The sequence below is a fragment of the Aotus nancymaae genome, unplaced genomic scaffold, assembly GCF_030222135.1.
Source record: "Aotus nancymaae isolate 86718 unplaced genomic scaffold, 86718_ANA_hifiasm-v0.15.2.pri h1tg000079l, whole genome shotgun sequence".
In the NCBI taxonomy this organism is placed as follows: Eukaryota; Metazoa; Chordata; class Mammalia; order Primates; family Aotidae; genus Aotus; species Aotus nancymaae.
The window spans coordinates 15,592,385-15,609,163 of record NW_026988494.1 but is presented as its reverse complement, the minus strand read 5'-3'; the positions used below and the strand labels follow the sequence as shown (position 1 = coordinate 15,609,163).

The 16,779-nt window shown below is 35.2% G+C and overlaps 1 protein-coding gene across 1 annotated transcript in view; it reads right to left on the bottom strand.

The window, feature by feature from the left end:
• The window catches only part of ZDHHC2 (zinc finger DHHC-type palmitoyltransferase 2), a 75,014-nt gene continuing 58,235 nt past the window's right edge, over window positions 1-16,779 (bottom strand). The window contains exons 9-13 of the mRNA XM_012435231.3: window positions 15,921-16,047; window positions 15,514-15,606; window positions 10,112-10,224; window positions 7,920-7,994; window positions 1-4,601 (exon numbers count right to left, since the gene is read on the bottom strand). Of these exons, the coding sequence (XP_012290654.1) occupies window positions 7,954-7,994; window positions 10,112-10,224; window positions 15,514-15,606; window positions 15,921-16,047 (374 nt within the window). The 3' untranslated portion in view covers window positions 1-4,601; window positions 7,920-7,953. The remainder of the gene's footprint in view (window positions 4,602-7,919; window positions 7,995-10,111; window positions 10,225-15,513; window positions 15,607-15,920; window positions 16,048-16,779) is intronic.

Below are 16,779 nucleotides of genomic sequence, written 5' to 3'. Positions count from 1 at the left end.
TTTGCATGTTACTCCAAGATTAGTTTATAATAAAGGCTGCTTTTTAAAATATTCAGCTTTCACACAGTATTTGATTAGTTCATTTAAGATGCTTTTAATAGTACACTTTAGGGAGCCATACATACTGACAGAAAAAGACACAAAATCTAAACTGACAAAATAGCCTTGCTTTCATAACTGAGTAAAATACAACAGGAGAACTGACACATTTTTTAGTATCTGTTTAAATTCAGCATCAACAGAATTTTACTTTGAAGTATTATGGGTTTTTTAAAAATTGATTAAGCACCTTTATTCATCAAACAGAAGCTATTAAGCATTAATAATTTTAGGTAGGATTGAGCTCCTTATACTGTTAAACCTTCCCTGGAAGAGGCAACATAAATGATAGGTTGTTTTCAAAAACCATGAACTACTACTATCCTTCCTGAGCAATAGGGAACTAGCATAAACCAGGGCTTAAAATCACTTTCCCTTTGGTATGGTACTCATAAACCACTCAGAAAATTAGTCAACAGACATTTTCCCCCAATTGTAAACAATACAGAAATATTGAAAGCTGGTTATGAGCAAGAACATCAAAAAGATCTACTTTTGAACATTTTTCACTGTTTGTTTTTGCCCTCACTTTACTGCAACAAGATCTACAAATGACTGTCTTCTATTGGCATTGCCCAGATTTTTGTATTTGAACTGGAGGGTGTTGGTGATTGAACTATTAGTTACCTGGATTGCATTATCATAGTTCTTTGCTTACATTTCAAAGGGACTATTTGAGGAAGGAAAAAAAAAAATGGGTGCCCTGTTTCAGAGTCTCCTGTAACACTGAACATTGTGCTGGGAGGTACTTCATATTCACAGTTTTTGATTCACAGGAGTTTCTTTGAAAAAAGCCTACTGGATTTCATCCTTTCAGTGATGTCCACTGTTTACAAGCCAGAGCACTACTATAATAAAAAATCTTATGGGAAAGAGAAAAGGAAAATGCATGGTTTCACCATTATAAAGTATAACACAATTTCCTGTGTTCTGTAACAAAATGAGATCCTTTGGTAATAAATTCTAAACGAAATCTGGTGGAGAACAAATTGCTCAATTTTAAAATCTAGATTTCTCTAATGTTGGCTTCTACTTAATGCTTTTCATGGCATTACAAGATCAAATTACTAAAACTTGCAATAAAAAGTAGAATCTAGGAATTTTTACCAAGACAAAGTGAAAAAATTCTAGTGGTATCTTTGTAAAAGAGTAGCAAATACTTAAGGTGTGTGATATAGTCTCCTTCCATATGTAAGAGGAAATCTGTGCTGAACTGGCTAAGTATGTGGAAAAGAAGTGTAAAACTTTCGGGACTAAGCCAGGTGGTTTTCTGCTTAGAACATGTTTCTGCAGAAGGCTGTTACTTAAAACACGTTATTTGTGGAAAATCCACTTGTTGAAATGTCACTTTGGTCAAAATATTAGCAGATCAGAATCTGGAGTCTAGGTGTGTGGATGGGATGGTTGTACTAGGGCAGACATTCATCGTGATTTACAATGTAAACTTGTATTTACAATGTAAATTACTTGTATTACAATGTAAGCTTGCATTTTCCATTTTCTGAGGTTTCTATATTTGATCAAAGGTATCCAGAATCATCACTGTGACAAATACGAATTTGACAATATAAATATATACCAAAGGATACAGTACGACTTCAGAATCAGCCCAGCAAGTTTACATGTATTTCAAAATAGGAAAAATTTGCTAGTTTATAATATAATGGAGTCATATACTTTTTTCATGTTTTCTTGAAGCAAGATTCATCACGATTGTTATTTTTTGTAAATATGATTTATATCTTTGATTTCCCTAGTTATTTTTTGTCAACATGTGCCATATTTCCAATAGTTGTCTATTTATTACAGTGTACTTGAATTTCATAGTCTGTTTCTAATTGTCCTCGGAATCATTTAACTACTACAAAGTAAATACCTTATCTTCTCACCACCCCTTCCCCAAAGACCTATGTTATGACCACACTGAAGACATGAATTTTGCCATTAGTAGCTCTAACAAACTATTAGGAAAGTTTATGCTTAAAATAATTTATATTGTCAGTGTCAGTGCAAAGGCAGTTTCTTAAAGACAGTTAATGAAGGTGATCAACCACTTAAGGAGGATATATTAGGAGTGAATTCATGGATATGAACTTCCTCGAATGCATCATCATTGTATTCAGATGCAACTGTTCTTTAATATATCTTTCAAATAACAATCCTCTTCCCTACATAATAGCAAATAACTAATGTATATGAAGCATTTGTACACTATCTTTTAATGAAAAATTTCTTAAATCTTGATTCCTATATGGTAAAATCTATAAAAACAAAAAAAAATCAAAATTATCAGTTTAATGGACAATAAGGACAATTAAAGTATGTGTCTTCAAGTTCGAGTTAAGCCATTAAATTTTTTAAATACTTAAGGGTAAATTTTATATAAATATGTACAAAATGTAGATATATTTATTTAGCACTTTGTTCACTTAGATAAATTTATATGGCATATCTAATAAGATACACAATCATCTCCAAAAATTATAACCCCTTATAATTCAAAACAAGACAACCGTTTAAAGGTTACTCACTGTATGAAAACAGAAAGGGAACAATTACAACAATGAAATTGTTTTAACTTTTTCAAATCTGATTCTAATGTGTATTGACATATATGTAATTATATAAAAGACTGGCAGAAAGGGGCATTAACAGTACTCTAGCAGAGTAAAGGATAAAAATCCCTCTTTATTCCCCCAGCTTCCAGTTTGACAAGAGGGAATACTTAATAGAATCCTGTCCACAAAAACAGCTAATAGTACTGTGCTTTGAAAAAAAAAAATCTGACTTCATCTAATTATTAATACATCCTGTGCTGCTGTTGCCTGTAAGACTTTTAGCAGTAGCTATAGGTTCCAATCTGGCACTTCAGGTATTTTAAAAAATGACCAAAATATGCTTTAAGATGAAAGTTAAAATGTTAAATTTTTTGAGACTTCTTAAAGCAGACTGTCAGATGAAACTCTTTAGCTTAAAACAAATCATAAAAGAATGCAGATTTTTCTATTGTTCAAAGAATCACACTCAAATGAACTATAAAATGGACTTGGCTGACACTGTTTTTTCCATAAGCACATTTAATATATTTTTAGCAAGGATAAATAATTGCAATGATCCTTTATTCTATTATCCTCTGGCCTTCTAGTTTATTTTGTGTTGAATGTTTGGTTTAACAAAGATTTTGAAAAGTTTATTACCATTTTCTCTTCAAATGCCAGCTACTTAGTTGGTGCAGTTTTAAAAGGTAATCTGCTTTAAATTCTCAAAATCAGTACCAAAAAAGCATACAGCTTATTATTCTAATTGTTAACATTTACAAAAATTATACTGCACTCAAAACAAAAAATAAAACTTTTTTCAAATAGTGCATACAAGGCACAAGAGCTTCTTAGTATATTTACTGAAGCCGAACATTCTGGCATCAACAAACACACTATTTTAGTTTATCTCAAACTAAATTTCCAAACAGCATGCCATTTAGTTCATATTGAACTAACTTCCCAAAAGTTGTATGATTTTTAATGATTTGCATAATTTAATATTAATAGGTGTTTAAGGAAAAATATAGTTTACCTGTCATAGTTTTGATGAGAGGACAAAGAAATAATATAGGTATCATTGGAGGGTAAATCTATTGACCTATTAGGAATTCTTAACAGAAATTCAATATTTTTACTATGCTCAACAGGAGAAGTCATCTAAAAAGAGATTTTTTTAAAAGCCAAACTGACAACAGAATGTCATAAAACAATCTTCAAAACTGGTACCATAAATTTCCCCCCAATTTAAGACGATTAGAAGAGATGAAAATGTGTTTCTGATGTAATAGAAATGTACTGTATTCTGACAAAAGTATTCCGGCCAACTGCTTTAAAAGGGGAGCTCAAGCTTCAATGTCCACACTTATTTTCCAGCAGAGAATGAAGGCTGGAATTAAGTGAGGCAAAAATTGATGATCTTCAACTGTAGGCCACCTGGACTCTGTAATAAATTCATAGTTATTACAGTTCATTCAGTCTGAGGCAGGACTGACATCAGAGGAAAAAAAAGAAATATGGTTTGCTACTTCCATCTTCTTAAAGGTAACAAGTTTTACGAATAACGCTTATTATAATGTGACTTGAAATCTCTGAAATCTTAGTATCTTAATAGTCTAAAATTTCAGATTCAGAAAATCAGATGATTAGTGAGTGGAGTTTTTATGTGATAAACTGTGTTACCCATATATTTGGGTAAAAAACTGGTCCTTGAATATAGTCCAGGTTTTTCAGAGATGTTTTCCCTGTTGATTAATAAACCAGACTACTTTTAATATTTAATAGGAGTTTGTGTTAGTTTTAACAATGTGTATACTAGATCCAAAATATGTTATATTTTAATTGATGGCTTGGAGAGAACTAATCAATTCATATTCTGCATTTCCAGCCAAAGGGATATAGGCACAACTGACCAGTGGCACCTTCCTGTGGGAAGCCTCTTCCATCCATCTACAGTATTGATACCTTGAAATAAAACAGAAAACATGAAACTACTGTGTTAACCATAAATATGCAAAACGAACCAACTCATTTCATAATCTGTTTCAATAATATCCCTCATTCAAAACTGTTTACTATGCTGGAAGACTCAGTAGATGTGTTCCTGAATACAGACCTCTACATCAATACTGCTCAAACTTTAATATGCATATACAAGAGAGGATCCTATTAAAATGCAAAAAGCAAAATACAGACTCTGATTCAGTAGGTCTAAGATAAGGCCCAAGAATCTGCATTTCTATCAATCTCCCAGGTCATGCCAATGTTGCTAGTTTGAGGCTACAGTGTGAATGGCAGGGTTCTATGTTGTTAGTTCTGCATTCATCTGAGGCTGAATGGAGTTTAGGAGTGGCAACTGAGTGGGGAAGGACATTTAGGGAAATGATTTTGAAACTTCAGGTGCTTAGAAGCACAGCATTTCTTTTTTCTTTTCTTTTCTTTTTTTTTGAGACAGGGCCTTACACTTTCACCCAGGCTAGAGTGCAGTGGTGCGATCTCAATCTTGGCTTATTGCAACTTTCACTCCCTGGCTCAAGCGACCCTCCCATCGTCCAACCTCAGCCTTCAAAGTGGCTGGGACCACAGGCACATGCCATGACACCTGGCTAATTTTTTTCCTTTTGTATTTTTCGTTGAGACAGGGTTTCACCATGTTGCTTAGGCTGGTCCTGAACTCCTGAGCTCAAGCAATCTGCCTGTGTTGGCCTCCCAAAGTGCTGAAATTACAGGTGTGAGCCACCACACCCAGCCAGTATTTTTTATTTATGCCATTTGACAGGAAAGGTTGGTAAGCTAAATTTAATTTACTTTTTAGTACTAACTATGAGTTTAGGCACATTATAACCATCTGGAAACTGCTGAACTAAGAAATATTTTATAAAAAGGATAAATTTACTAATGTAGTTCAAAAAGGAGAAAAAAATATGAAGATATTTAATATAAATTAGGCACCTCAATATCAGACTATTATTTGCTATGAATACAATTTGAATGAAGTGCAAATCTGTGACGTAAAGCAGGAAAAAATTATTTTTAAAAGTCTAGGGTCTATTAGCTACTTTAGGAAAAATTTAACTAAAAAAACAAAACATGGCCAGGCACAGTGGCTCACACCTGTAATCCCAGCACTTTGGGAGGCTGAGGCAGGTGGATCACAAGGTCAGGAGTTCGAGACCAGCCTGGCCCATATGGTGAAACCCCATCTTTACTAAAAATACAGGAATTAGCCAGGCATGGTGGCACATGCCTATAGTCTCAGCTACTCAGGAGGCTGAGGCAGAAGAATTGCTTGAACCTGGGAGGTGGAGGCTGCAGTGAGCCGAGATCATACCACTGCACTCCAGTCTGAATGACAGAGTGAGACTCTGTCTCAAAAACAAAACAAAACAAAACAACAACAACAAAAAACATGTTACTGCAACTGGTTATATCAACAGAATTGAAAACATTATCATCAGAAAATCAGGAGTATATTTTTAGGTCTGTAGTGCTGAGTCATGCTGCCATTTTGTGATTATGACTACTAATGTCATTTGAATTAATAAAATCAAGTTTCTGTCAAATTTTTAATTTCAATGTTTTTACTTTGTCACTTATCCATTGAATGTTTGTTGAGAACCTACTATGTGTCTGGCATTATGCAAGGTGTTGGAGATAAACAAACACAAGAGTGGTATTATGTCAAAATACTGGGAAGTCTAGATGGCTTTTATGTAATACTGCCATGTAAATATGTAAAATACTTAACACATAGAAAAATTCCTAATAGCACTGAGCTTCAAAACAACGGTCATTGTAACTGATGATTTCAAAATAATGAAAAAAAAAATCCTGGGAAATTCTATGTTTTAACTATGTTCTGTACAATATTTTATTTGTGGTATTGGCTAATGACTCATATTTGTTATAGTTACATTCTAAAATTACACTCATAGTACATTGATTATTATTATTTTTTGAGATGGAGTTTTGCTCTTGTCACCTAGACTGGAGTGCAGTGGCATGATCTTGGCTCACTGCAACCTCTGCCTCCCCAGTTCAAGCAATTCTCCTGCCTCAGCCTCCCGAGTAGCTGGGATTAGAGGCACCTGCCACTACACCTGGCTAATTTTTGTATTTTTAGTAGAGATGGGGTTTCACCATGTTGGCCAGGCTGGTCTGGAACCCCTGTCCTCAGGTGATCCACCCACTCTGCCTCCCAAAGTGCTGGGATTACAGGCGTGAGCCACTGTGCCTAGCCTCATACTTACATTCTAAAATTATTTTCAGAAATTTAATAATGTCCCTTTGCTATTTAATCAAATTCATATTATATTTTCACTATTTTAACCAGTTATGTTCAGTGTGACCTACTGTACCATAATGTATTCAGAGCTGATACTGGTCTTCCCAAAATGAAACACTAGTCAGCTGGCAAACTGCCAGATAAGCATCTTGCTGTTTTAATACATGGCTAATTCATCAAAACCAGAATAAATAAAAACAGAGATCTATACACTTTGATGCAAATAATCTTGTTTTACAAGCTAATCTCTTCTTTTAATAGACTTTAGGATTCTAGATTGCAGTTTTATAATAGAGAGTTATCTTGATATCTTTAATATTCAACTCTGTAAATTGTTAAAAGTTGTTTGTTCCAAATGGGTTCCTTATTGTAGCTTTTTATTGACTGTAGGCTTATAAACAGATCATATTTTAAAGAAACTGATTTGAAACTGCAGGTTTTAAAAAAATAAAGTTTAAAGAAAATGATTTGGAACACCTATTATTTTAAGGTTAAACACATGCTATGAGGCCCTACTGTGACCTCAAAATGGGAATGACAGTGTGCCAATGAGTGCATTAATGAGATATAACTGCACTGCATTTAGACTCAGTACGATTCTGCTAATGGATGGTCAAGGATATACCACTGTATATTCTGAAAGATGAAAAAAATTAAAAACAATAATTATTCTATTTTCCTATAAAATGACAAGATTATTTTTATGTATAGTTCAGTATTTTAGGATTGATCCCTGACACTTAATGCATTACTATAAAATGACTTCTGTTCATCAACTTATTTCTATAATTCATCAAGTTAACCTAAATACCAGCTAATACTGAAGCTGGGTCTGTGCATAGAGGCCCCAGCATGGCTAATGCAATCTCACAAGTCAGGCAAAAGATCTTCCATATGAGTCACTCACAAATAAGTAAAAATGTTTACAGAAACTATTTGCCCTAAGAAAATTAGAAGACTGTTAAAAATATAAAACAATAAAGAGAAAATTATCATACTTTTATAAAGCATGAATTTATCTTGCTTGAAGAGTTAAGTCTCATTCTCCATGGTTAATGCAGGATTGCTCATACCTTAATGAAAGAGCATAAGTTAGCATTTTTGGTTGCTTTGAACAAATATGCAGAAACTAGTTATTCATCTATGTATTAGGAATCCCCTGGTAGACTTCCAAAGGTGTCCTGTACATAATAAGGGAGGTATAAGATGGTTATATAGAAACATACACACACCCCTTATGCAGTGTCAGCTACAACCATTATCTCTCTCTCTCCCACACACAATACACTAAAATTAGAAATATACATCTGAGGAAGTAGGGGAACATAATAATGAAAGATATACTGATCCACACTGCTCACGTCAGCTTACGTCATTTCCAAATTCTTCCTCTACCAACCTCATTTTAGTCAAACCAATCTTTGAGCCCTTTCTCACCTCATTTCTCTTGTTTCTTTCCCTTCCTATACATTATCTTTTAAACTTTAAGTAGTTCTTCATTTCATTCATTCAACTAACAAAAAAATTAATAGAACATCCTGAAGAATTAAAAAAGCATGTGAAAATCAAGAAACCACTGCTATGTTAATATAAACTATGTAAGATCAAACATGAATCCTTTCTGAAAGAAGAGGAGTTTGTCGTTTTTCCATTTCTCAACAATTGACCCCCTACTATATATCACTTTTCTGCCTCTAAGGAAACTGATGGATTCAAAGAACAAATTGGTGTCATCAACTTTTGTTAAGACAATGCCTATTCCTTGCAACAGATTAGAAAGTGAAATGGCACGTCTAAAGGCTGAGAGAGTGACCAAATTATGAATAGTTAAATCATGTATGTTTGTTAAAAATAAGACTATTTAGGCTGGGTGCAGTGGCTCACGCCTGTAATCCCAGCACTTTGGGAGGCTGAGGCGGGTGGATCACCAGGTCAAGAGATTGAGACCATCCTGGCCAACATGGTGAAACCCCATCTCTACTAAAAATACAAAAAGTAGCTGGGCATGGTGGAGTGCACTTGTAGTCCCAGATACTCAAGAGGCTGAGGCAGGAGAATCGCTTGAACCTGGTGCGTGGAGATTGAAGTAAGCTGAGATTGTGCCACTGCACTCTAGCCTGGCGATAGCACGAGACCCTGTCTCAAAAAAAGATAAAAAAGACTATTTAAAGAAAGCTTATATTTTTTAGGAGAAGATAGCTATACATTAAATAATGACTAGAATACTTACTTGGGATTATCCATTTGTTTTTTGCTACCACTAAATCCCAGAGGTTTTTTCAAACTCTCGTGCTGCCTGACTTTGGTTCATTACACTTTAAAACATTTACTGTTTTATTTGAAAAGACTAGAAATAAAGGAGAAAATGTCAGTAGTCAAGCTGAAGATTTCCTAGCTAATAACATCTTAATAATAGATGTATGGCTTTAACTCCTTTATGTGGACGCCACACATGTATACACACACATGCATGTATGATCTCCCTATTTTGTCTACTCCTTACCAACACTGAGAAATAGGGAGTCTTTTGAAAATAAGAGAACTAAGTATAAAAGATGTTAGGTAACTTAACAAATATCACACACTACTAGAAGCCCAAATTAGGATTTGAAATCAGGTCTGACTCTGAAGCCTTGCTTCTTCTTTGCTAATAAATGACACTGACTGAAGGAAACAAAAGATTAAAATCAACAACAGTAACAAGTGGTATGTGAGTGGGACATGAAGAAATCGCAGGCAGCTGCAGTTTTGATAAGTGCACAATCACTTTACTTAGACATTCTGAAACTGGACAGAAATTTTGGAGTAAAAGTCAGAACTACATAATTTAAGATCCTTTTCAGTGATACTTTTCAATCTTCTATCTGATTTGATAGCAGTTTTTTCATTTTTATACTTTATATTTTGAATTTACTTATATCATTTTATTTGCGGAGTGGTGATAAAGATTTGGTTTTTTAAACAGAAGAAAGGCGATGTAGATCCATCTTTCACAAAATGATTTTCTACTGCTAACAGGTATTAAAGAACTTCATGAATAGAAGTTCTTTGAAAATAATTCTGAATTTGGAATGGGAGTCTGACTCCAAACTAAGAAAAAGTCTGTAGGTAATATAATGGATTTTTTTTTACACGTTTACCTTCTAAAAATAAAATATATCAAAAGACAGCCAAACAAGCACACCCTTACCAGTTTTGCATTTTCCTGGGTTTGTGCTGCTCTCCGTCCAAGACTGAGAATCAGTAAGAAGGTGGCTCTGGGACTCTCTCAATGGTTTTGCAGGAAACTGATGGCTTTCGGGACTGAAAATTGAATAATAATCATCATAAGTTAATTTTTGATAGTAAAGTTGATTGTTTCTCAATGTATAGAACCCAAAACACTTGTGATTCAAGATGATTGCAGGAGGTACCCAAAATAATGTGGGGAATACAAGAAGAAGGCATTAAATAGCACTGACTCGCAGTGAGAAAAGTGTTCTCTTTTCAGTCTCTTCCTTCTGATTACAATAAGATGACAATCTGTAACACCAGCAAATCTCCATTTTTAATACAGAGAACAGTCCTCAGCCCCAGGCTTTAGCAGGTAGTTGGAATTTAATAAGAGTATTTTATTATCAATTTTATGTGTTTAATTATTTTTGAGACAGAATCTCACTCTGTTGCCCAGGCTGGAGTGTAGAGTTCCAGTCGTGACCTCAACCTCCTTGGCTCAATCAATCCTCCCCCTTAGCCTCCCGAGTACCTGGAACCACACCACCGCCCTCAGCTAATTATTTTATTTTTTGTAGAGTGGTCTCCCTATGTTGCCCAGCCTGATCACAAATGCCTGGTCTCAACTGATCCTCCTGCCTCAGCCTCCCAAAGTGCTAGGATTACATGGGTGACTCACTACACCTGGCCTATTTTTAAAGGTATATTCTATTTATAGAAAGTTATTTCAGTTTCTCATTTATGAGCGTGGTATAAACTTTGGTTTAAAAATAAGTGTAAGTGCCAATTTAAATAAAGAAAAATATTAATTTTGTAAGTGATATGTGGACATGGAAGAAAACATGAATGTGATGGCAGGAAGACAAAGTTGAGGAAAAACTGACCTGCAGCTTCTAAAGTGGCCTAAATGGTCTTGAACAAAATGTTCTCTATCTTCTTCTATAAAACTGAAACAACGAATTTCAGCAAACTATCTCGCAGGTTATTAAAAAATATTTGAAATTATCAGGTCTTACAAACCCAATGTTCAGTCCCAGAAACAACAAATTTGAGCAAACTATCTTGTAGGAATATTAAAAATCATTTGAAATTATCAGATCTTACAAATCCAATGTTCAGTTTGGGGAGTGAGGCGTCTTTTAAGATTTTTCTTTTTGTTTTTTCTTTTTTTGAGACGGAGTCTTGCTCTGTTGTCCAGGCTGGAGTGTAATGGTGTGATCTTGGCTCACTATAACTTCTGCCTCCCAGGTTCAAGTGATTCTCCCGCCTCAGCCTCCTAAGTGGCTGGGATTACAGGCATGTACCACCATGCCTATTTTTTTTTTTGTATTTTAGTAGAGACAGAGTTTTATCATTTCGTGAGTCGGGTCTCGAACTCCTGACTTCGTGATCCACCCACCTCAGCCTCCCAAAGTGCTGGGATTATAGGTGTGAGCCACCGCACCTGGCCAAGAATTTTCTTTAAAATTTAGGTAGAAATGCCACATATCAATATATTGGATGGCATAAAAAATATAAACAAAAATATTTCACTTAGGAAACATTGGCATAGAAACTATTAGTGATGTTTCAGAATGTTCTGAAATAGCAATTATAATAGTATTCAAAAGAAAAAACTACTTAAAATTATTTCAAGAATAATTTCACATATTTGAGTTCAATTATATATAGAAACTACTATGTTTTTTAAGGATGTATGGGTATGCTTTTTCTCCTTAATTATCTCATATCTAAAATTTTAGAATACTTCAATTTTGTGCAGCTTTAACAACTCCTTATTAAAATTTTAGAGGTAAATCTTAAAAAATAGAAAAGAGCATATCTCCACACAGGTTTAAATATGCTCATATAAAAAAATTTTACTTTAATTTTTATCATTCTTCAAGAAAGGGATCATATAACAGGTACAGAAGACTCTAGATCCTGGTTTAGGAACTCTGAAGATTCATTACCACTAACAGGACTCTAGCAAAGGGCAAGAATCCATTCATTCAACAGTATTTATTGAGTACCTGTTATTAATAAAGTTTTTGTTCTCATGGAAATTTCACTGCAATTGAGGAAGAATAATAAATAAATTAATATCTATGTATCTCTATCTATCTACCTATCTATCTATATGGAGAGAGAGAGAGAGAAAGGTGATAATAAGAGCTATGACAACAGAAAAAAAAATCAGGCTGGACGCAATGACTCAGGCCTGTAATTCCAGCACTTTGGGAGGCTGAGGCAGGTGGAGCAACTGACATCAGGAAGTTCGAGACCAGCCTGGCAAACATGATAAAACTCCATCTCTACTAAAAATACAAAAATTAACTGGACATGGTGGTGCACCTGTAATTCCAGCTACTGGGGAGGCTGAGGGAAGAGAATCGCTTGAACCTGGGAGATGGAGGTTGCAGTGAACAGAGATCATGTCACTGCATGCCAGCCTGGGTGATAGAGTGAGACTCTGTCCCAAAAATAAAATAAAATAAAAGGAAAGGAAAGGAAAGGAAAAACAAAAGGAGAGAGAGAAGAGAAAGAAAGAAAGAAAAAGAAAGAAAGGAAGGAAGGAAGGAAGGGGGAGGGGAAGAGACAGCAGAGGAGGGGAGAGAAAGGCGGGGAGGGGAGAGGAGCAGGGGAGGGGAGGAAAGGAGAAAAATTACATTAACAGGAAGTGGTGAAGAAAGTTATTATTTTACAAAGGGTTATCAAAGATTGCCTCTATTCTGAAGTTACGGCTGAACAGAATACAAATGAAGAGAAGACACAGACCACTCAGATCTGGAGGAAGAATGTTAAGGAAACGGACTTAGCAAGTACAAGACACTACAAAAGAAACATGCTTGGTCCATCTGAGGAACAGCAAGATCTGTGTGTCTGAGGATTATGAGTGAAAGGAAAGTCAAAATGAATGACATCTAGAAGGCCAACGTGAGAGGATTGCTTGAGAGCCCAGAAGTTTGAGGCTGCAGTGAGCTATGATCACACAACTGCACTCCGGCCTGGGCAACAGGCTGATAACAGAGACAGCTATTAACTTGCTTTAATAGGGACAGCAAAACCCTCTCTCTATTAAAAAACAAGAAAGAAAGAAAATAAAGGAAAGAAAGAAAGAAAAAGAAAGAAAGAAGGAAGGAAGGAAGGAAAAGAAAAGAAAAAGACTGGGGTCAGATCAGAGAGTCTTGTTAAGTGATGGTAAGGATAGTCAGTAGCTTTTATTTGGAGTAAGATGGGAAACTAACAGCTTTCGGCAGAAGAGTGACACAAGCTGACTTATATTTTGAGTGGAAAATAGACTGGAGTGCAGCAAAAATATTAGATCAGTTAGAAAACTACTGAAGTAATCCATAGGAGCAGTGCTGAGGGCTTGGACCAGGAAAGCCGCTTTCTAGGTGGGAAGAAAGTATTCACATTATAGATGTCAGAGACATCTGCTAGGATTTGCACATGGATTAAATATAAGGTAATTGAAAGAGGGGAATCTAGAATGACTCCACAGTTTCTAGCCCGAACACCTGGGAGAATGGAGGTCCCTAACACCGATATATGAAAGAATGGAGGTGAATCTGGTTTAGGGTGGTGATGACGGTACACATGGCTGGGAATCAATTTCAAAGTTCTGCTTTGAATCTGTTTAGTTGGAGATGATTTTTAGGTGTCCAAGTGGGTGTGTCGAGTAGACGGCAAGATATTCAACTCTGGAGTACAGAAGAGAGCAGACCTTGCCACAGAAATTTTATATGGGCTAAACATGGGAGATGGTAGAATTCTGAAGAAGAAAGAGACTTCAGCTGTCAAAATCTGATCTCAACATTCAAAGGAAAGGAAACAGAGGCCTCAAAAGATTACTTGACTTCTTCAAGATCACCTAGTTGGGTAAGTGTCAAAACTAAGGGTTCTCCCAAATCGGATGGTACCCTTAGTGGAAGGAGAAATACTATGTCTAAAACCAAAATAATTTCTTAAATTATTAAAAAAAAAAAACACAAAAGGCAAAAAAAGTTTTATAAACTACTGTTAAATTTTGTAAAAGCTTAAAATATATTCTGAATAATTTATTAAAACTAGATTTTTTCTGCATTAAGGTATACGAAAAACCATAAACATTTAGCTCTGTGGGATTCTCAGGCCCAAATGCACATGGCATGTCCTAGTAAAAAACTCTGATGCCCTTGAATGTCTCTGTGAAATATATCCACCGGGCCCGTTCACTAACTGGTAGAGTCTGGCCTGTACAGAGCTCACTCTAGGGATGGGGTAATAAATACCTTTCAATTCTTTTGACAATGTAAAAGGATTTTCAGTTTAAATTCCTTTTAAATTTAATTCCCAATTTAAAAGGGCAGAAGCAGGAGGATCACCTGACCCCGGGCAGTTATGGCTGAAGTGAGCCATGACTGTGCCACTGCACTCCAGCCTGGGTGACAAGTGAGAACCTGTCTCAAAACTAAAATAAAAACAAACAAACAAGAACAAAAAAGACTTTCGGATGGCTACCAGGAACACTGCCTTGAGGTTTATGGGGTCACTCCAGGCTCCCTAGGAAAAAGTACTGTGATCAGTGAGAAATGTTCAATATGGAGTGTTGGTGTGGGCCTTGTGTATGTGGCACTGCAGCAACTAAGTAAAGCTCTAACATGTAATGAAGAATGATATTATGGTTATGCTTTTGCTGTTGGCTTTCATTTAAAAATTAGAGGAATGGTTATACTCAAATCTGTCACAAAAATATAAAAATTGGTATTTCAAACCATTAAAAATTCATATATAGCATTTTAAAAGTTTAAGTAGTATTTTTCCTTTTGCCACTTAGTAGCAAGTTCAGAATCAAATGTCAGGTCTTTCAGTGGCCATCCTCAAATTCTTGATAGTCTGGAATCAAAACAAACTTAAAACTGGAGCAAAAGTCTCCAGACAATGAATTTCCAAGATTCTTTGGCTTCTCTCTCTACAGAAATGGCTCAGATATTCCCCAGAGGTCTGTCAAGGGCAGTAAGGTCATAATACACATTCAAATGAAATTGTCAAGAAGGTTGTCTGGGGATCCATTTGATCTCCAAAAGCCTGATTTCTCTACTCTCTGTAACAGTTATCACAGAAAGGAAAGACATGGCAGGTCAGGGTCAATATTACCCTGTCTGCCTACCTGACATATAGAGAATTAACACCTTTTTACTTGTCACTTAGATTAATAACAGCATTTTACAAGTATAATTGAAGTTCCCAATGTATCCTTCTTCAATCATACTTTCTTTTTTCCCTCATTTCAGGTAGAAACCATTGCAGTGAATTTTCTTAAGTCCTTAATTTTTTTTCAAAGGAAAATATAACCAAAAGACACAATATGGTATAATATATTATTTATAAGTAAGATGAAAAGAAAAATGAGATTACTTTTTTGCTGTGGAATTCAGCCCTGCAGGAGTAGATGGTTGTTCAGGATCCTGGTTAACAAGGCAAGTTGGAAAGGAGCAGCCATCACCTAGACTAGAATTAAAATAAAAACTTAGAATGGAACGAAAGATAGCAGGGTGAATCCCTGTTAAAATGCCCATATCTGAGAGCAGAACATGGTATATTATAGGCAAAAAAAATGTGTATCAGACATTGGCTTCAACATAGTGATTAGGAAGATGAATTAACTAATTTTCACATTGATAGTATAGTGAATCATACTTTTAAAAAACAAGAATTCCTACATAGAATTACAAGCCTATAGAACTAGAGTCTCTTCCTGAAATTATCTTTTGCCACATTACTTTCATTAGTTTAAAGCCTGAAAATTTTCACAAAAAAAGTACCTTGAAAAAATGGGTAGCAACCAGTACTTCTTCTCATCACCAAAAACTTGCCGCATGTTTTTACTGAAACCCAAGCTGAATCCATTCTTATCTGTTCCATGTCGAAATACTGGACTTCTGAATGCCTCTAAAAAACATGGTAAAGCAATCACGTGAGTAAAGAACATATTTACTAGTAATCATGAATATTTAGCAATAATTACATGAAGAAACTCTGAAAATCAATGGCTAGCTGACTGTGAGTGCTTATGCACCTATCAACAGCCCTGAAATACAGGTTGTCCATTCTGTTTTAAAATATCGTAAGATATATCTATTTTAATTTTAAAATAAACCTTTTTTATTATAACAGTACATGTGCATTATAGAAAATTAGAAAATACAAACTAGCAAATTAATTAAAACTGCATTTTCTGGTCTTCTGGATCTTTTGGTCAATAGATAGATAAATGAATGGATCCACAGATATAGATACACATATCTACAGGGTTTAAAAAAAAATGAGACTATTCTTCACATTCATTCTACAACCTTTGTTTTTAAGTAAATCCATTTTCCTTTTTTTTTTTCTTTTGAGTCAGTTTCACTCTGTTGCCCAGGGTGGAGTACAGCGGTATCACAGCTCACTGTAGCCTCGAATTCCCGGGCTCAAGCGATTCTTCTGACTCACCTTCCCAAGTAGCTGGGGCTACACGTGACATGCCACCATGCCTGGCAGAGAATTTTCCAATTTCACTGAAATTGGTTCTCAGCTAATAAAATGTTTCCAACTGACCATAAAATGTACTTTAAATCTAGTTTGTCCAAACCAGGATCCAGTGCAGAACCATGTACTGCATCTGGCCATTCTGCATATGAA